The sequence below is a fragment of the Babylonia areolata genome, chromosome 6, assembly GCF_041734735.1.
Source record: "Babylonia areolata isolate BAREFJ2019XMU chromosome 6, ASM4173473v1, whole genome shotgun sequence".
In the NCBI taxonomy this organism is placed as follows: Eukaryota; Metazoa; Mollusca; class Gastropoda; order Neogastropoda; family Buccinidae; genus Babylonia; species Babylonia areolata.
Window position 1 is genome coordinate 35,978,418 of NC_134881.1, and position 21,953 is coordinate 36,000,370.

The following is a 21,953-nucleotide window of genomic DNA, read 5'->3' on the forward strand; positions in this document are numbered from 1 at the left end:
TCGGATCGTTTTAGATTGCGCCAAAGCAGCAGTCCCATCGTCTACCTCCAAGCCTCAGGTGCCAAGAGCGCCCTGGTTCAACGCGGAATGTCGGGAGGCCCGTAAGTCTCGGAAGAGAGCGCAGCGACGCGTCTTTCGGAGATCGGAGACCGATAGCGTTCGAACCCATCAACAGCTGAGGGCGAAAGCCAGGTATGTTTTTAAAAAGAGCCAGAGAAAGTCATGGAGAGATTTTTGCTCTTCCTTAACCTCCAACACACCCAAGAAAGTGTGGAGGGTTTTAAAAAAAATTAAGGGCAAAAACGTCTGCCAAACCTTTCATCACCTTAAACTTTCAGACGCTCTGGTCTGCTGGAATTTTATGAAGCTTTTACTCTCGCAACGAAGAAAGGATACGAGGTTGTGTTGGCCTGGGTTCCCGGACATGTTGGCATTCGTGGTAACGAAAGGGCAGACCTGCTGGCCAGGAACGCTGTAAAGAAAGAATTATCCAGATCCTTTGTATCATACACAGACATGAAGCAGAAGGTGAACACTTATGTTAAGGATCTTTGGCAAGAGGAGTGGAACACCCAGACGGACAAGCTCTTTCAGATCCGTCCAGACCTAAAAGAGACCCACCCTTCAGGGGTGAAGAACAGAAAGGAGGAGTCTGTGCTGTGCAGACTGCATGCGGGGCACACTTTTTTTTTACTCAATCATCCCTGTGATGAGCCTCTCACCGTGAAACACGTGCTCCTTGACTGTTGGGATCTGCATGACGTTAGGCACAGACATTACACGGTGGTTTCTTTGAAGACTTTGTTTCGTGATGTCCCTCCGTGGGCGCTGATGGACTTTTTAAAAGAAGTGAACATTTTTAACCAGATTTGAAGGTTTTAAACTATGGAAGTTTTTTTTTAAAACTTTGGAGTGGAAAGTTTGAAGTGGTGACTCGTTTTAATTGTTTTTTTTTTTGTTTTTGTTTTTTTATCCTTGTAGTAGTTATTAACGCGGTGATAGCCTTGAGATGGCCATAGTGGTCGGCGAGGCTCTAAGCACCATAATTTCATTTCATTTCATTTCCTCCACGCCAGTGGTCACCTTCACTGACTGTTGGCACCAGACGTCAGTCGTTAGAACGGGTGGAGCAGCCAGGGGTGCAGATTAAAAGATCCAGCTGTTCAGTGGGCCGCTGTCAACACCTGCTGTCTGCACTGGGGGACAGCTGTCTGAGATGAATTGTGCAGCTCGACTGTCTTTCAATGCTTTTGTTGTGCGTTGTGATTTTTTTTTAAAGAGCTGACAGAATGCTTTGATGGTGATTTGAGTGAAATTAGTGATTGATTTAATTCTTCAGATGTCTTTATTCCCTTGTTTCGGCTTTGTGTGTGTGTGTGTGTGTGTTTTCCGTTGAAAATGCGGCCATTGGCTTTTGATAATTCTGTGTGCGGTGTCTTGGTCGTTCGTTTATTTATTTATAGTCTGTTCATCAAAGATGATGATAATAGGTGCCTTGGTCTTCAGGTCATATGATGCATAAATTTTGGATGCTGTAACCCGTTTTTTGTTGTTGTTGTATATTTGTTTTTTGTTGTTGTTGTTTGTTGTTGTTGTTTTTAGACTAGATAATTCGAAGATGTAATCATTGTCAGATCTGTTTATCAGTTTAATGATCATTACATGTGTTAGCTGCAAATGAAAGACTGAACAGAGACACCAGAAATCATGAAATGACGATTAGTTAGTGAGTTTGCGAGTTTCACTGAGAATTTGTTTGTATTTTTCATTGTGCACTATTTATGATTGTGCGTTATGACATGTGTGCGTGTGTGTGTGTGTTGTGGGTGTGTGTGGGGGAAGGGTTGATAATTTTTTATAATGTTTGAATGTTTGGTATCTTGTGTTAATTTCCCCCCCCCCCCCCTTTTTCATATTTACGTGTGTGTTCTATTTGTAAACGCCTCGGGCTTATTTTCAAGACTCAAGGCGTAAATGCTCATAAAGATGATGATAATATTAAGCTACATACCAAAGCATTATGTTTGTTGTACAGTCAGAAGCTGAAGGTGGCGATGGCACGCATGTTGATCACAGTAGAGGTGTGCATATTTGTAAATAAAAAAAGTGTGTATCCACCCCTCTGTGTGTTTCTATGATGTAGGCTACATGTGTGTATGAATGAGTACGTTCATTTGCTCGTTCCTTTCTGTCTCACTGTCTTTCACTTTATCTCTGTCTTTCTCTGTCTGTCTCCCTCTTATTTTTTTCTGTCTGGCTTGCGCACACGCACACTCGTATGCGGCGACACACACACACACACACACGTGACACGTACTGCAGGCACGCACTCACACACGCGCGCGCCGCCGCGCGCGCGCGCGCACACACACACACACATACGTGACAAATGTGGGACAATGCTATTGTAAAATTCTTTTCTTCCTATTGATAAACAAGAGAAAACGAACGAGGGGCAGATAAATCAGTGTGAATGATGACGGATACTTTTCATGGTGTTTTCATGAAATATCATGAGTTACATATTCAGTTGTGGTGATCTAACATTAATGATATTATGACACTAATCAGCTCGTTAATTGTTTTCAAGGGTACTTTTTCAGTCAACTTAAACTTGCCGGTAAAAACTGACACGAATTCGTCAGTCGGACTGCTGTTTTACTGTTGATCCGTCTGGGTTTTATCAGCTGTTATGACATCTCGGGGTATCATGCTTCTTTTTTGTTTTTTTTTTTTTCTTTTTTGTTGTTGTTGTTGTTATTACCTACTGATTATTCAAATCATGCTCAAACTCTGTAAAACTGACGCACGGTCTGACGGGCGGACTCGGTTGAAATTGGTGTCATATCCGCAGACAAAAGGCGGCCGAGGAATGGTCCCGCTGGGTTGGTCGTAGTCTTCAGTACTCAGTGAGGAAGCTCAGTGATATCATCGCGTCATAACAACGATCAGAATGAAAAAGTCAGTGAAGTAATTGTGTTGCTTAACTTCAGTAATATACCAGGAACTGATTTTAAGTTCTCGTAATGAACTGAAGACACCGGAAGGGACCAGCACTTAATTACTGCTTGTCCGTCTCTGAAATAAACATCAATTTAGTAGGGGTAACATGAATGAGCATTTGATTTTAACCTCGCTTCGGCCCGGCAGAACGACTCGAGGTCAAAATCATTTCATCAGTCAACATTTCAAATCAGTTCGTTATTTATACTGCCGGTTTCAACCATTCCGGCATCAGAGTGCTCATTCAGATGGTATACCTAACTTGAGTTCCATCGGTCGCCGGGGCAGTGGCACACACACTGAAGCACACACTGACAGACACTTGACGCGCGCGCGCGCTGCGGGTCGGCACTGACTCAGGTCGGATTCGGAGACACTGATATACTGGGAAACACTTATATTAACTGTACATATTATGACTGACTGGCACTGACCAGCGCACGCACGCACACTCACACACGTGGGCACGCGCCGGCGTGCACACACCGCCGGAGCTCAATAGTATCATTCAGCTCAGTGGAACACACAGGCGGGCACACGGCGCGCACACTGGCACACACACACACACTCAGTGTGACACACCACGTATACCCCCGGAAGCATGTTAGCCGGAGCTTTTGTTGTTGTTGCTGTTTTACGTCATACTTTTAGAATTCGTTAACATTCACCAGCTGCATGAATAGCCTACATCACTGCAAGCAAGCAAGCACTGACTGAGCTAGGCCACCAGTTAATGGGTTGATTGCTGTAGCATCCGGCGTCAGTCGACTCGGGATGCGTTTTACATTGACTTCGATCAAGGCGTTTGTTTATAACCTACATAACTATATTAGTCATTGTTGCGCAGCTTCTGTCAATGTGCATCCATGTGCGTTCCTCACGCCGGCTCAAACCACTGGACCACCGATGCCCGGCTCAAATGGCCACCTCCGAATTTTTACGAGTCCGGCAGATGAACCAGCTGAGCGAAGCAATCCGAAGAGAACAGAGACGGAAAATTCCTTTTATGGAAGTTCTTCTTCGGGTTCCTGTGACGTTTCCAACGCAAGGTTACGGAGATCTCGGCAATCAACAAACAGAGGAACACCAGAGAGGGAGGCAGGCGAAACGTGTCAGTTGCGAGGTTAGTGATTCATTCATGTATCATAATTTGGATCTATGAAAGCTGTGAGGCAGCGTGAGTTATGAGTCAGATGGCGGCGTTTAATGTTCAGTTCGTGCCGGACTTGAACAGCTGGATTGTGTTTTTATTTCTCAGATCTGAGTGGTGCAAATTACCGTGCAAGCAGACAATAAAAATTCATTGTTAGCTTGAGCTACATTCTTTGGCGAGACTGTATTCGAAGGGCGACTGCAACTGTTCTTTCTTGTAACAAACCCATATGAATAAATTTATCCATTTAAAAAAAAAAAAAGATTTCGTAAATGTGTATCCACATTTCGAAGTGGTTTCTGTTTCTAACGGTCGTCGACGCGGCCTCTCGAGTCCTTCCTTCAAACAGCAGACGAAAGTAAGGGAGGGGGTTAAGGGGCAGGGTGCAGGGGAGAGAGATGGGCAAAAACGAAAAGGTAAAGCGAACAGTCGGTGCACGCTGAACTTGCACTGGCTGGCCAGGCCACCAAACAAAATTCTTTTTTTTAATCCTCACAACAGCGCAATCTTCGGCAATCTCCCCAAACTACGACAGAATCATCAGTAAAATTATGTTGGCCGTATAAAGGAGGAGGAAGAAGAAGAAGATTTTAACTTGTACAAATGCAGTTGAGACACATTTATGAGGAGAAGGGAGAGACTTCTTATGTGTTCAAACCGTCAATGCACTGTGATCGATATTGTAAAATTATGAGAGAAGGGAGTATCAGACAGTCTTCCAATAGTATAGTAGTAGGAATGCCTCCAGGGAAGATCTAGAAACTGGGGGCGGTGAAAATGTTAGAAATGTGGAGGTGAAAAGAATAAATATAATAAATTAGCCTTAAAATTTATTCCGTAATTAAAGAGAAAAACACCATTGTTTTGACAGTGTTATTTATTTTCATTATCAGCCCTCATTGTGGATCCATTTTTGCAGGAAAGACACATAGACAAACTTTGATTGTCTGAATTCTGCCCTTGAGCTGACATCCCTGTAAGCGTTTTTAACATGTTTTAATTTGTATTTAAAAAAAAAAAAAAAAAGGAAAAGAAGAAAAACAGTAGTTTTATTTAAAGCTCAATATGTATTAGGCATTGTAGTATGTCTGGTTTGCTGGGCTTTCACCAGCTGTGCACTATATCTTTAAGAAAGCAATAATAATTCATTCACTTACACCAGCACACACACACACACACACACACACACACACACACACACACACACACACACACACACACTTATGGCCTATCACAAAGAACTCAGTAGCAATGATCTTGAAGGTGTGAACATGTTATGAATGAATTAGTGAAACACAGAAATGAGTGATTGATTAGCTTTTTTTGTTGCATGCATATATGCCTTGAGAATCATCCATATGAATATAATATTTAGAGTTGATTGTCTTGATTTTTCTGTGTAATAATGCTGTTGATGACTTACAAGTTATTTGCAGTGATGCTGATGTGGAATGTGTTCAGTACATAATTATTTGGAGTCAGGTGATTGTAATGTGGTGTTACGTAGCTGTGATGTGGAGTTAACAGATTGCAATATGGAGTAATGTCCAATATTGTGATCTGGATTTATGTACAATGCTTTTCATGTAGAGATATAATCAGTGGTTATGACGATGAGTTATATCCAGTATGTGTAATGTGGAATTATTACATTGCACCCCAATGGAATGAATCAGTCACCACATTTAAACTATCAAAAGAATTAGAATCATGAGCCAAATGCTCTGATCCTAACCAGTGTCACCACAAAAAGAATTATATTCATGAGGCAAATAGTATTATCCTAACCAGTGTCTATTTCATTGTGAAGCAAGTTGATGTTTACTAACTTCTCAGGTCAATTACTAAAGTGAAGTATTGCCTACATGATATAATGGAACTGGTGTGAGTCTGAAAATGTTTAGACCTCATTTACAATAATAAATAGCATGGTGTATCCCATGTGTGTGTAGATTTTTAAACATATTACTAAAATATGAACAGTTAAAAATTCATATGTATGAGGCAAGCAGATAAGGACTTGACTTGTTTAAAAGAGGTTGTTGTACTCAGAGATAACTATTACTTCTCAAGGCTAAATTCCAGTGTGTGGGTGAGGTTGCCAACCTTGGATAGAAAATGCTCAGCCCTAACATTCCAGCAGCAAAGAATGAAAAACAAGACAGCAGTTGGTTTCAGTAACTTATTTCATCAGATTTCCAGAACATAATAATGTTCTGCTCTCTATATATGTTTCTCTGTCTGCCTCCTTGTATGTGTATCTTGAACACCCACATGCACTTGCATGCACACATGTCTACAAACATGTGCATCAGACATAAGTTTATTCGAAAAGCCTTAAACATATGTACGCAAATAAAAACACCAGACTCACAGAAAGGTGGAGGACATTGGTGACAATAGGCAACATCCAGAGGAAAGCATTCTGTTTTAATGTCACTGCTTGTACATTTCGTATAATTGTGCATGCACACACACTACACACAAGCTTGAACACACACAATAATGTGTATAATACATACACACATCACACACACACACACACACACACAGTGGTTCCTGTATAAAACTTAACAGGCTTTTAGGAAATAGTGGAGTAAACCCAAACGATGGGTTTACTGCTTCATGAACCACTTCCTGCTTTGCATTTGTAAACAAATTACCACCTTTAATTTTTGCTTGTCTCCATTTTCTGTGTTTTTTTGATAAATTAGCACTTACAAAGTTAGTTCTAGGACATGCACATACCTACACTCTCCCCCCTGCCCCCCTCCCCGTCCCCCCAATTCATATCCTCTCCCTCCTTTTGTCTTTCTGAAACACTAAACCAAGGTCCTCTCTCTCTCTCTCTCTCTCTCTCTCTCTCTCTCTCTCTCTCTCTCTCTCTCTCTCTGTGTGTGTGTGTGTGTGTGTGTGTGTGTGTGTGAATCAGCTGCAATAAAAGTTGTTCATGAAAAAGTTATGTGGAAAAATCAGCTTTTACATGGTATATGAATAAGTTCATAAGTACACAAAGAAGAAAGAAAATAATTGGTAGTTTGAGATCCATACTGTGGCAAAGAAAGTAAAAATGATGCAGTATGGCATGCAGTTGCACACTGCACACACAGACTGGACTGACTCTGTCTCTGTCCCTCTCTCTCTCACATGGGTGTGGGTGCCTGCCCTGTATAACTGTTTAATGTCTGCCACTGCAATGTTTACATGCAAGATGAAAATAATGACATACACTGTGTGCAAAATGCGCAATCATAGTCACTGTTTTATTGAGTACGTCTTTAAAAGAATTCCGCCATGTTTATGCATATACAATGTGCCAGTTCACATTTTTCCTCTCCATCTTATACACATATGAAAACATGTCTATACATATATCTGTCAACTTTGAAAAATATATCCATTTATGTACTGTATTGGTTTTTGGTCACAGTGCAGTGCCATCTATTAATTTAAAACAAAATTATTTTGGTCTACTATATCCTGTATCTATTTTACTATCAAAGTGGATTTTTCTGAATAATTTTGCCAGGGACATTCCTTCCGTTGTTTTGGGTTCTTTTTCTTGTGCTGAGGAAGGCAGATATCAAAATGACTGTATGGTTATTTCCATCTCAGAATTTTACATCAAGGTAAACTTCTCACACAGTGTTTCGGAAGCTCTAATATATATATATATTTTTTTTTTTGGTACATATTTTATTAGATACATTTTCATTTGAATTTATAAATGTGTGTGTGTGTGTGTGTGTGTGTGTGTGTGTGTTTCCCCCTCGACCGCACAGTTACCCTCACAGTCCCTCCGTCTTTCCTCCCACAGCTTTCCTTCCCGGAGGAAAGGTCCAAAGTCCGCCAATACAGATCCAAAGTCTACCAATAAGTAAAACCCTGAAACGCGCAGAGGACGTTAACCCTGCTACCTGTGACGCGCGCCGGCACGCACGTACACACTGAGACACAGACACACTGCACACACACACACACACACACACACAGAGGTCAGCGATAACTTTGAGGTTAAATTGGAAGTGGTACATGCCAACGTGCACATCCGTACGAGCTTTACACAGCCAGTGTAGTGGATTTCCAGCCAGTTTGCTTACCTTTTCAGTTGAGTTTTCACCCTTCTTTTATCGTATTTTCTTGTATATTTTCTTTCTTTCTTCTTCTTTTATTTTCTTTTTACCTCAACATGGTTATGTTCTTGTGTGGGTGCCGTGTGGACATATCTCAGTTTGAACAGAAACTCATAATTTCTCATGATTGATTTAAACTTTTCCACACCCACCATCACAAAGACGGATTGAAATTCAGTAAAAATAGGTTCACTTAATTGAGTAGCCTGACTGGGAATAACGACAAACACAACCCAAATTAATGACTGCACAGATGGTCCATTCACCCGTCAGTCGGAAAAAAAGGGCCGGAGATTTCATGGGCCGTGTCAGGTGTTTAAGTGAAGTGGTATATTGAGGCTTACTGCATGCATTTCAGGGTGGAGAAAACTTGAAATCGACTGTCGCCGCGCGGAACTTTTGCCGTGATTTTCAGTTGTCAAATTTTTGTCGTTTTCTGATTAATGCACAAGTTTTTTTTTTTGGTTTTTAAATCATTTAGTCGTAAGTTAAATTGCACATACTGAGTTGCTACGGTAGCTTCACAGAGCAGCTATTATCACTGACACATGCAATTCGTTTTGTCACTGCATGTAAAAACTGATTCAGTTGCACTGTAACACAGACGCCGTCTTGATCATATTTCTTTCGACTAGTCATCTGGATGGGGATTTTACGATATGTGGCCAGTTGACCTTTCAAGTTCAGAGGGAGTTGGCGGCCAGTGCTATTTTCCGAACTCGATCGGTCATCGTAGTAGAGCCTGTTATTGGATCAGTGACAGCCTGAGTTCGCAGCTGGATCCGGGCTAGGGCTGGATCCACTGCCGCAGTGCACGCACTGATGTCAATCGAATTCGCCGGTCGTCGCAGCGTGGCCTGCACTTGTACTGCCCCAATACAAGTCAAGCGTGCCGTGGAGACCCAGTTTTTCAGTAGTCCCGGGCTCCTATTTTCCATGTTGACACAGGCCTGAATGATATCACGGTCCACAGCGGAGTACACTTCCAGGAAGCGGGACCTTTCACACCGGCATATATTTGCCTACCTACTTTGGTTACTCCCCCCCCCCCCGCCCCCCACTCACATGTGACTTGAATTTCTTTGACAACCGTGAATACACATGGAGAGGGTAAAGACACTAAAAGATCTGAACATAACGATTGGACACACTCAGTGTCAAACTGACGTAACATGCACCCCCCACCGACCCCCCCCCCCAGCCCCCCTGCAACCCCCACCCACCCCCCAAAAAAAGAAAAAAAAAAAAGGGGGTGGGGTGGGAACAAGTTTAGCTGCCCAAATGACAGAGTGAAAAAGCCCACTCGCATGTGAGTTGACAACTGGAATACAGTCTCACAACGCGTGACATGTACTTAAGTCAGGTTTTTCTTTAAGACAAAAGATCGAGCCGCAGACCCTTCAGTCGCCAGAAGCAATCAGCTTCCTGAACTGAGTAACTTGGAATCGGTTTATTTGTGCAGTTGTTAATTGTGAACTAACCACCAGACCCACGATCAGTGCCTCAAGATGTTCGAATGCACTGACAGGTATAATTCCTGGACGCATGAATGTACACCGAGTTAAACACACCCCTCCCCTCCCCAAACAACACATACGACCCACGGACAAGAGATACTGACACAAGTAGACCTAACTACCGAAACAACCCCCAACGAAAGCTCACAGCTGATGCAGAGGCTTGGCATCATGTCAGTGCACGCTGAACGTACACTGGCTGGCCAGGTCGCAAAAAGAAAGGAAGAAGAAAAGAGAAAAAAGAAAGAGAAAATTTTTTTTCTTTCAATCCTCACAACAGCGCAATCCTCAGCAACCTCCCCAAACTACAACAGAACCATCAATAGAATGATGTTGGTTGTACAAAGGAAGAAGAAGAAGAAGAAGCACAACCAAAAGGTAAACAGTGTGACGCCCGGTTATGTCAAAAGAGTTACCAGTGGATACCCATTGGCTCGTCAAACCTGAGTGGCACAAGTGATGCGCAACACTGGAACAAGCTGGGTCAGCTTGGTCTAAGCAATATTCAGCCCAGCAGCTGCGCGTGCTCTTCTAAGCAGAACTATGAATAATGGCCCGGAAAAGGAAAGCCCCAGTAGAAAATATAAAGAGGAAATTGCGCAGTGAATATCTCCCCCTTTACTAAATTAATGTTGTGCAGTCGTGACATGTAGAATAATGCATTTATCCACAAATTCACTTAGAAAATAATGCAGAGAAAAACACAAACATACATGTATATGCGTACAAGTATTCTTCATATTTGCCAAAAACATGATCCCACCAATTGAGTAAAATCATGAGATTTGAATGCCCAAAGGTAATTTTTTGTTTTGTTAAGCCTGCTTACTAAGTTACTTTCATTTGGGGAAGTGGTATATATATATATATATATATATATTCATTTTCAAGGAAGGAGGTGTCAAAAGTGTGCAGTCCGACTCATATATGCTGCACTGCATAGGGTTGGTGGGGTGGGGTGGGGTAATATATATATATATTATATATATATATATGTATGTATGTGTGTTTATATATATCTATATCAATATCTATATATCTAAAACTAAAGAGGAGCAGATGCCTGACCAATGCATATATATATATATATAACTTCAGATGAGCAGATGCCTGACCAATGCATAATTCCAACATGCTTGTCATGCCTTGAGAGCCTAGGTTTGTATAGAGGATTAAAATAAATTGAAATTAAAAAAAAAAGTGTAAAAATATAATTTACAACTGCAGTAACTCTGTGTGGACCGATTTGGCGAATGCTTTCTGCATGTTTAAAAATTTTTTTTTATCTGGGATGAAATATATCTGAAGCTCTGCGTCATGGTTCAGCTGTCATGTAGATCTCACAGTCAGATGTTAAAACAGTTACACGAGAGTTTGGGGAATGCAAGAGCTCATTCTGTATTAGATGCTTTAACGAATTAATCCCACAGCACCTATACATTTTATATCGAGAGAAGATTTTCTTCTTCTCACAAGTGCCTTCATAGAAAACAATTGTAAACTGAACTTTGGTATCATGCTAGGCAGTGTGTGTATCAGTCGTGCCACAAAATGTCGGCAGAAGTTTCAAATCCTGGTCTTTAAAAGCTTAAAGAGCTACTGGTATCCCAATATAGATTCCAGAAGGGGCAAGATCTTTCTCTCCTATCTCTGTCTCTCTTTTTCTTTGTGTGCATGTTTGTGTCTCCCCCTCTTCTCCCTCTGTGTGAATGTATTTGTGTGTGTGTGTGTGTGTGTGTGTGTGTGTGTGTGACAAGGATTGGTCCATAACAGAGTTGTTAATGGATGTGCATATAAGGTTATAGAATATCTTTATATTAAAATCATATTAATTAAAGGTTTTGTTTATTTGCTTGTTTTTTCTTTCCTCGCATTAAGGTGACGTTTATTCAGAAGTGGCAATATCTTTCCCTTCAATCTGTCTCTCTTTTTCTTTGTGCACATGCTTGTGTCTTCCCTCTTCTCCCCCTGTGTGTGTATGTATTTGTATGTGTGTGTGTGTGTGTGGGCGTACGTGTGTGTGTGTGTGTGTGTGTGTGTGCGTGCGTGTGTGTGACAAGGATCGGTCTGTAATAGAGCTGTTAAAGGATAAGTGCATGTAAGGTTGTAGAATAGCTTTATATTCTAATCACATTGATTAAAGGTTTTTGTTTATTTGCTTGTGTTTTTTTGTGTTTTTTTTTCTCTGATTGAGGTCAGTTTTATCAGTTTATAGTTTTTGCTTCCTATAGATTGTATTTATCTTCATTTTATTCATTTTCTGTTGCCACTTTGTTATTGGAAAGGAAGCCTTCTAACACACATTCACATTAAAAATAAAATCCCTTCCAAGTCTCACTTGGTCATCAAACATTTCATCTCTGACTGTGACTACACAATGCCTTCCTTTCACAGTCATTTCTCACTGTCTGCCCATCTCATTCTGTCTTATCAACTGTCACTTCATGAGACTAGATATTTTCAGATGCTTCTGCCTTTTTCATGACACTTAATTGGCTTTACATGGGAGTGCAAGCATGTGCTGACGTTGGTATTTGTGAGAAGAATTAGACAACTTTGATGTGTATATTTGTAGTTATTGAACGATACATTTGTAATTGCTATTCATTATGCCAAAACAAGCCAACAGATAATTATCTTTTTAAATCAGTACGATCATAACTATTTTGATAATGAAAAGAAGATATAGACTGTTGAAAATGATGAGAGTTCCAGTGACAAGATCACAAGCCAGCACAAAGACCTTCCCTCAACAACTACCTACTCTGCTTGGCTGGTTTTCAGGATTTGGGTCTTGCCTCCTACAACTCACAGACAGGAAAATGGAGTTGTTCTGGAGTGTGTTTGGCATGTTCCTCTTTCTGGTGGAGGCCTATCATGTGCTCGCTCACATGGCGGTGCTATTTCGGTTCCGCCTGCTGCCCAGAAAAGATCTGGTTCGAGTCCGCTACTACTTTCTGGTGGATGGGTTGACGTCTTTCCTCACGGCGTTTTTCTACACAGGCCATCTGCGCTGGCTGGTCAGCATTCATGTAGTGCAGCATCTATACTACTACTTTGCATGGGAGAGGACTCGCCTGGCCAAAAGGGTGAGTATGGTCACATGGTGTCACCTTCATTGCTCTAATTTTTTAATTTGGTTGCCTGGTTTTCTCTGCTTTTCTCTCTGTCTTTGTCTGTCTTTTTTCTTTCTTGTTTTTTTATGGGGGTGGGTGGGGGATTGGGTTAGTTTTTGTCAGTGCTTTTTCTTTGCTTTCTTTGTCTTTGTGTCACTCTGTCTTCTGCTTGTAATGTGTAACATACACAGGTAATATACATGTGCATGTGTGTAAGAGATATAAGCATCGAAATTCAGGAATTGGAAATGAAAAGCATATATGCATATGTTTTGCTTGTAGTTTGTGTGTGTGTGTGTGTGTGTGTTTGTGTGTGTGTGTTTATCAAGCTCTCATCATTGCTCAGACACTTTGAACAGTAGGTGATAAAGTGTGTGTGTGTGTTTGTGTGTGTGTATGTGTGTGTGTGTTTGTGTGTGTGTGTTTATAAAGCTCTCATCATTGCTCAGACACTTTGAACAGTAGGTGATTGTGTGTGTGTGTGTGTGTGTGTGTGTGTGTGTGTGTGTGTGTTTATCAAGCTCTCATCATTGCTCAGATGCCTTGGACAGTAGGTGATAAAGTGTGTGTGTGTGGTGTGTGTGTGTGTGTGTGTGTGTGTGTTTATCAAGCTCTCATCATTGCTCAGATGCCTTGGACAGTAGGTGATAATGTGGGGTTTTATATGGAAAACAGATGCTGTAATTATTTTTCAGAGGCCAGTATAGATGTGTGATAACTAAAGTTAGTGATCTGTCCAAATATAGTACATGTTTGTAGTTTACATACATGTTTTATAGCACATATGTTTTATAAATGCAGTGTTAGTACAATTGGTTTGTTTGCTTTCAAATTCAATATTTATTTTAGCCCATAAGGTTTTTCTTTGATTTTGTCACCCATGCAGTGCATACTCATACTCCTGAGGCAGACAAAAATTGAAGAACTCAAACATAATTTGACTTGAACTGTGATTAACCTGGGACATAAGTTATACATGTGTACGTGCATATTCTCAGAAACATACCTGTTAAGATTATATCATACCAGTGTCAAAGTTCAGACATTGTATCATTATCAGGCCCTAAATATGGGTTATCAAGATAAACCGAACTGATGTCGACTTTTTATAACTTTGACCTGATTTGTATTTTTTATTATTATTATTTATTATTATTATTATTATTATTATTATTATTTTATGAATAGTTTGGCAACATATGACCTATGATAGAGTAGAATATGAGCCAATTTTAACTACTGAGTAATCAAGGTGTTGTTTTTTGGTGGTTAATGTCAGTTGAAAGCAAAGCCATTTCTTTGTTTTATTGGATGTGTCTGTTCCTTTGCTGATTCCTTTCTTTTTGTATTGTTTCTTTCCTAATAATTTTTTGCCCTTACTCAGAAAATGACACAATTGTAGAGTGAATCCATTATTGATAGTTATATTACCGTATGACTTAAATGATAGTATGGCTTGATCAGAAGTGCACACCCGATCTTTATTCTGCTATGTGAACAGATAAATTGAGAGATGCCATGTCAGTTGTCAAGTGATCTTTCCTGAGTGGGTCAGCACAGAACACGCGCCTCTTATTGATTCTTATCATCTCAACAGACATGTTTCCTTTCTGCATTGACATGTGCTATTTTGAAATAGGCTGTTTCCTTCTGTTCTTTATTTCAGTGTGTTACGCTGTTGATGATTGAGGCTTGTGCAGTCTGTGCTTTGGACTTTCATTAGCTTGCACAGAGAGTCCACGCATGCAGATTAAACAAAACAAAAAACAAAACAAAACAAAAAAGTGAGAGAAAAAGAAAAAAAAACCAAAAACACCCCAAAACAGTGTACTCTGTGGATTTGTACACAAACAACAACAGCAACAACAAAAAAGATTAAGTAATGTGAATAAAAAACACATTCAGCATAAGGGCAGTTCAGGCAAGTATACCACTTTACCAGAAAGCATGCATGTGTGTTTGCAATAGCACATATCATTGATTAAACAAAAGTACACGTCAGAGCTTTGAATCTGTGACTGTATACTGTGTATTATTGCGCAACAACATTCAGATCTGAAGAAAGCAAGATCTGCCTGAAAAAAAAATCCTGTGTGTAGCAGGGAGTTTCCTGTGTGAATTGTCACATGTGAGCAAACAACCAGCTAACGAAATGGATTTTTTCTTTGCGTGTCTGTATAAATCTATGGGTTCTGTGTGCGTGCGAGAGAGAGGGTGTGTGTGTGTGTGTGTGTGTGTGTGTGTGTGTGTGTGCCAAGGTTTGCATACGTGCACACACACATGCTTCTGTAAATTTTGAATTCCTCTGTCATTTAGTTCATTTTGATTTATGATATCATTGCAAAGAAACAGATCAGTTGTGCTGATTTTCAATTCGACTTTCAAATGCACATGGTTAGTCAGGTCATGTTTCATTTGTTGTTATTTTTAGGGTTGTGGGCCACCAGTAATTGTGCTGTTGACACGAAAGGTTACTTGGTTATCATCCGTCTGACATTACAGTATTCACCTCCAGTGACATTAGAAGATAGAGTGAGGATGGAAAGGGGATTGTGTTGGTCCACCAACATTCAGTTTTAATTTTGTGGGAGTGGGGTTTGGGTGGAGGGGGACCTGGGGGGCCGGGGGTGATGGCTGGGGGGCTGTTAGTGTTACATTGCTTGCAGAAACTTGAGAAAGAGGAGGGAGAGTGATGTAAAAAAAGGAAGAAGTGGGCATTGGTTAGAAAGATGACAGCCACACAGAAGATACATAGCATGCATGCAGAGCTATGCTTCACTGACATATGAATCCACTGTGAAAGCCAGGCCCTGAATGCCTACCTGTTGTGATCTGTGCTCTTGCACACCAAGTATTTCTGAGCACACTGCTTTTGTTGTCATTGTGTTTGTTGGAACCTATGGTCTCAGCGTGATTGATCTGTATGGTTTGTGATAATGCATATGTTATGTATATCAAGAAGCTGTGGCGATTATAGTATTTTTTACACATCAGCTGCACAATGATTGATCAATATGATTTAATTGATATTGCACATGGGAAGCTGTTGCACACACACACACACACACACACACACACACACACACACACACAATCACGAAGCTTGATATTGCACATGGGAAGCTGTTACACACACACACACACACACACACACACAATCACGAAGCTGTAGCAATATCAGGTGTTAAATTTTTTTTTTTTTAATTACAAATCTGTTGCACTTTGAACTGCTGACAGAAATGTTGGCCATAGGCCTATCTTTTTACAACCCAACAGGCATACAATGATACAAAATAATGATAGCACACATGCAAATATCCTTTGACATGATAACACTAAAACCTTGTGATGAACCTGTCATGAAGTCACCGCTGACATGGAAGAAAGGGAGAGTTGGGGGAAGGAAAAGGGTATAGGGGGGAGGGAATAGGGGAGGATGAATGTAGGAAGAAAGACAGGACAGAAAATCAGGGATGTAGAAGGGAGGAAGATAGGGACAGGAACACATGGAACAGAAAGAAGGAAGGTAGGAAAGGTTAGGAAGAGAGGTAGCAAAGAAAGAAAGGGAAGAATAGAATCACTGAAGGATAGGCACACCGACACACAGGAAGACAGAGAAGAGAGAGAGAGAGAGAGGAATGGGGAGTGAGTTTCAGTTTCAGTAGCTCAAGGAGGCGTCACTGCGTTCGGACAAATCCATACACGCTACACCACATCTGCCAAGCAGATGCCTGACCAGCAGCGTAACCAAATGCAACCAAATGCGCTTAGTCAGGCCTTGAGAAAAAAAAAAAGGAAAAAAAAAAGAAGAAAAAAAAAAGGTGAATAAATAATAGATAAGCGTACATAAATAAGTAAATAAATAGATAAATAAATAAATAATAATTATAGTATAAAAAAGGTAGTAGTAATAATAATAATAATAATAAAAAATAAATAAATAAATAAGACAACAATGATGATAAGTAAGCAAATAAATGTAAAACATGAAGACACACATTCACACATACACCCACACATGCATAACAGATATGCACCAAACATGCAGTTTCACAGATATGAAAGCACAGTCAAATACACATAAATGTACATGAGCCCCAATACACACATACACACACACCACACATTACCCTGCCCCTCCTCTACCCCCCTCCTCCACGGGGAGTGAATGGGGAGTGAGACAGAAAGCACTGTCCACAAGTTTGAGTTTTGTTTAAAAGTGAATCTGTATTTAAGGGTGGGGGGGAAAAAAAAAGAAGGAAAAAAAGTTTTAAACATGATTAAAGTCTACGATCTTTGTTTTCAAAGACCTGACATAGTAACCTGCAGATATCGAGAAGAGTCTGGAATATTTCCTTGTTGATAAATCACTCTTCTAAAATGCAAGATCACACATTAGCAGCATGAGTCATGCATAAGCTTGAACAAATTTTTTTCTACACTTTTAGAAATATTGTGATGAAAAAAGATAACAAAACATAAAAGCTGGTGGACTGGATGCTTTTTAGTATTATTTTTTTCTTTTCTTTAGATAATTAGAAGAGGGTTTCTGTATGAGTGTATCTTTCTGTTTTCATGTCTTTATAAGTTTTGTCTTTTTATCCTTTTGATTCAAAGTTTTGTATGCATGTGAATGACAGTATGAAAGCACTTTGATTAGTCTGTTCAAGTTTCAGTGCTGTATAATGTTCTTCTGGTTCTTCTTCTTCCTGTGTGCGTGTGTGTGTCTGTGTGTGGTCTGCGGATGTGTGTATATGTGTGTGAATGTATGTGTATGCGTGCATGTGTGCACATGTATGCGTGCATGTGTGCACATGTATACGTGCACACACTTACCTATGATAAAATGTAATAATTGTTCATATTTCTTTTTTTAATTTTTTATAAGTGGAATATTCCAATAAATATTGTTCATATTCTTGTGCTAGCTGAATCGGTAGCATAAGCAGCACTGACTTGAAGTTGTGTACCTTGTGAATGGAGAGAGTTACCACTCTTTACTAATTGTTCATATTCGTTTCGTTTCTTCTTCTGTTTATTTATTTTTTCTTATTTGTATCATTTTATCTTATCTTATATAAGTTATAATTATATTCTTCTTCTTCTTCTTCTTATTATTATTTTCATGTTTTGTTTGTTGATTGCGCATAATTGTAGAAAGGCCTTCATTGTACCTAATTCTTTACCCATTAAAGATTCAGTGTTCTTCTTCGTCGTCTTCTTAACATTATTATCAAAGACAAGGATGAACTTGAGATGTCGAAGTTCAAGTAACTCATTTATCAGTCAAGCCATGCATATCAGTTGTCCATTCATCAGAAATTTTATTTCATTTTGTTTTATTGAAAAACAAAATCATTTGATTGTATTTTGTTTTATTTTGTTATCTTTTCTTTTTTCTTCTAATATTATGTTGTTATTGTTATTATAATTATCATCGTCATTATTATCATTATCATTATAAGCAGGAGTAGTAGTGGTAGTATTTTTGATTACTGTAATTTTTCTGTTTTTCTTTTTGCAGATCGTGAACTGGAGCTCCCTGGACTGGTTCCAGAGCCCGAAGGCCGGGGGCGTGGAGATGGACAACATCCTGGGCACCCTGTTCGACATCGTGGTACACGTGTGCAACCTGTGCCTGCTGGCCCCCGCCCTCAGCGCCCTGCAGATGGTGCTGCTGCTGTCGGTGGCCATCACCACCATGCTGTCCGTCTTCTACAACCCCCGCCTGGCCTGGTCCTCCCCTTCCACACTGCCCGCCTGGGTGCAGCGCCGCATCAAACCCCTGCCTGACGAGAACGGAGAGTGAAGAGAGAGAGAGAGGAGGGTTGGTTAGGAAGGGAAGGGAGGGCGGATGGGGTGGATGGGGTGGTTGAGGGGGAGAAGGGGCAGTGAGGAAGGTGGGAAGGAAGGCAGGGTGGGGGGGGAGGCGTGGGAGGAGGGGGTGGGGGGGGTGAGGATGGAGGAGGAAAACGAGCTGTCAGAAGGATGTTTGTATATAAGGGGGTGGTGGTTAGCGAGAGGGGGGGTGTGGAGGTGTTAAAAGGAGTGAGGAGAGGGTGGGGGTTCTGGGAAAAGGGTGTGAGGAGAGGGTTGGAAAAGGAGTAAAAAGGTGGGGGTACTGGGAAAAGGGAGTGAGGAAGGGGTGGGAAAAGGAGTAAAAAGGTGGGGGTACTGGGAAAAGGATTGAGGAGGGGTTTGGAAAAGGAGTAAGGTGGGGGTACTGGGAAAAGGATTGAGGAGGGGTTTGGAAAAGGAGTAAGGTGGGGGTACTGGGAAAAGGATTGAGGAGGGGGTTGGAAAAGGAGTAAGAAGGTGGGGGTACTGGGAAAAGGGAGTGAAGAAGGGGTGGGAAAAGGAGTAAGAAGGTGGGGGTACTGGGAAAAGGATTGAGGAGGGGGTTGGAAAAGGAGTAAGAAGGTGGGGGTACTGGGAAAAGGATTGAGGAGGGGGTTGGAAAAGGAGTAAGAAGGTGGGGGTACTGGGAAAAGGATTGAGGAGGGGGTTGGAAAAGGAGTAAGAAGGTGGGGGTACTGGGAAAAGGGAGTGAGGAAGGGGTGGGAAAAGGAGTAAGAAGGTGGGGGTACTGGGAAAAGGATTGAGGAGGGGGTTGGAAAAGGAGTAAGAAGGTGGGGGTACTGGGAAAAGGGTGTGAGGAGGGGATGGGGCAAAAGGAATATGAGGGTGGGGAGGATGTTTGGAGGAGTAGTGAGGAGATGATGGGTGTCAGAACTGTTTGGGGTCTGACTACTCAGGCACACCTAGTCTTACCCAAGTTCACACAAGTAATTTTAATTTTTTCATATTTAAATTTTTTTTTTTTTAATCTTTATTTAGTACATATGTTGATTTTTTTGTTTGTGTGATTGTGTGTTCTCACTTGCAAGTCCCAAAAAATTTTTTTTTAAAGTTTACCAACAGAACATTATTAGAAAATGAAAATGTTTGTTTGTCAGTTGCCTTTTTCTTTCACTAAGATTTTAATGCACTGACTTGGATAAGTTCACAGTAGACTTGTCATTGTTCAGTTGTATTCTTATTCATCTTCCCTTTCCTTCTGCAGTGGCTAGTGAGTGGTATTGTAGTTCAGCAACTTCAGAAGACTTGAAACTTGAAATCACCTGTTTGAGAAAACGTTTCTTCAGGTGTTTGTCCCAATTTTCGAAAATTCTAACAACATACCCGGTGACATTCTGATAACAGTTGTACTACCTGCTCTAATACTTGCATTTGGGTTATATGATATTCTGTGTTTGGACAACGACAAAAGTATGACATGCACCATTTCAGGAGATAAAATGGTTGATATGAACCACTTAAGGAGATAGAAATGTTAGTTTGGGGTGCTTGGATAAGGTGCCAGAAGGTGGAAGTACTTGTTGAATTTAGGAGGAGGGGGTGAGGTACATGGGAAGCTGATGAATTATTTATACATATGTTTGGTTGAATGGTAATTTTTTTGGTTTTTGTTGAAAATATCAAAATAATTAATCTTCCCTCCATCTTGCCTGTCTAGGTTCAGACACACATCAAGCTTATGCTCTTAGGGAAAAAAACACTGTGAGGAGGGAAGGGGGGATATAGTGAATGAATTATTTGTTGTGCACTGTTTTGGTTTGGGTGGGTTCTTTTTGTTTCCCGCTTTCCAAGTCAAGGATCTGGGTGCTTGTGTGTGTGTGTGTGTGTGTGTGTGTGTGTGTGCATTCCTGTGTGTGTGAAATCAAATTGTTTTGCTTATTGAGCAGAGTGTTCGGTACATGTTCAGTAATTTTTCTAAATCTTTGGACCAATTAGGATAGTTAAATGAAAATTTTTTTTTTTCTTGGAAAAAGAAATGACAATTTTATAACACTAACTTCAAATCGAGGTCTTGAGGTTTGACTCTGACTTCTACATCTGCCAGAATGGCAGCAAATATTTGTATCAGCCTGGTGTTAGCATATCACAGGTGATCATTATAAAATTTGCTACTCTGTATTCACCCAGGCCATATCAGTTGAAGCTTTATCACCAAACACTTCCTGCTGCAGTACAGGGGAAGTAATTTCATATTTTGTCTTTTTGTGTGTGATCAAGCATTTTGTTGTTGCTGTTGATCAGTAGAAAGTAATCTGTTATATTTCTTAGTACTGTCAGTTTCATTTTTCGTCTGTCTTTGTGTGGTGAGGTCATTTTGAAAAGACAAAAAAAAGAAAAAAGAAAAAAAAAAGGGGTGGGGTGGGGGGGAGAAGGACAATGATGTTTAAAAAGATAGCCGTCCATCTGATGGACTAGAAGAAAAGGAAAGCCAAATTCTCCTTCCTCAAATACACAAATGTCAGACGAGTGAGTGGCTTGACTTTCATATATGTTATTTATAAGTGTCTGTAACACTGGTGGCTCCTTGTCATTTTTATTATGTTACAGTAGTTGAATTTGAGCTTTAAATTCCTGCTAATCAAACATGTGAAAACAAACTAGGATACTATGGCACAGACATGATGTACTTATGTTTCTTACCAGCAGACAGTGTACTTCGGTGTCTTTGTAAAATATGGTGTACTTATGCATCGTCTGAAATGTACGATGTACGTATGTATATTCTAAACATACATGTATCTTCATTGTTTACAGTGTACTTACAAACTTTACAGTGTACGTACAAAGAAAATTTGTATCTTTACAAAGTTTGTACCTTTCATTCATTGTCTTGTTTCCACTCAGTTACAAGCAACAACAATAACATTTCCAACAGAAACACACACACACACCCACTGACATATACTCCTCCAGATAGTGTTCATCATCGTTTTTTTATTTTGTAACAGTGCAGTTTTCCTTATCTGCACATGAGGCACATCACATGGTGTACTTATTTTCTGAACAAAAGTGTACTTAGCAATCTTCTTGACATTCTCTGTACTTTGTGGTGTTTTCTGTACATGCATTTTGCTTGGGTATCTTTGGACAATCACTGTACACAGGTGTCTTCTGACTTTTCACTGTACTTCATGTATCTTTGTTCATATCTAAAAAAAGAAATATTTTCTAT

At 40.4% G+C, this 21,953-nt stretch overlaps 1 protein-coding gene across 2 annotated transcripts; it reads left to right on the forward strand.

Moving 5' to 3' along the window:
- The first annotated feature begins 3,804 nt into the window (after positions 1–3,804).
- Positions 3,805–18,791, forward strand: LOC143283385 (uncharacterized). Of its 2 annotated transcripts, none has more exons than XM_076589595.1 (3): positions 3,805–4,126; positions 12,591–12,895; positions 18,447–18,791. In XM_076589595.1, exons 1-3 carry the CDS (start codon positions 3,910–3,912, stop codon positions 18,729–18,731), a joined length of 807 nt encoding a protein of 268 aa, XP_076445710.1. In that variant the 5' UTR covers positions 3,805–3,909; the 3' UTR covers positions 18,732–18,791. The 2 variants fall into 2 exon arrangements, with proteins under 2 accessions (XP_076445710.1, XP_076445711.1); XM_076589596.1 differs by lacking the exon at positions 3,805–4,126 and adding an exon at positions 8,133–8,263 and having other exon boundaries at positions 18,447–18,784.
- Positions 18,792–21,953: the final 3,162 nt, after the last annotated feature.

Coding starts and splice junctions, on each gene's coding strand:
- LOC143283385 (XM_076589595.1), top strand. CDS start 3,910: ATGCCCGGCTCAAATGGCCACCTCCGAATTTTTACGAGTCCGGCAGAT. Junction 4,127..12,590: donor CGAAACGTGTCAGTTGCGAG/GTTAGTGATTCA, acceptor GCTGGTTTTCAG/GATTTGGGTCTTGCCTCCTA. Junction 12,896..18,446: donor GGACTCGCCTGGCCAAAAGG/GTGAGTATGGTC, acceptor TTCTTTTTGCAG/ATCGTGAACTGGAGCTCCCT.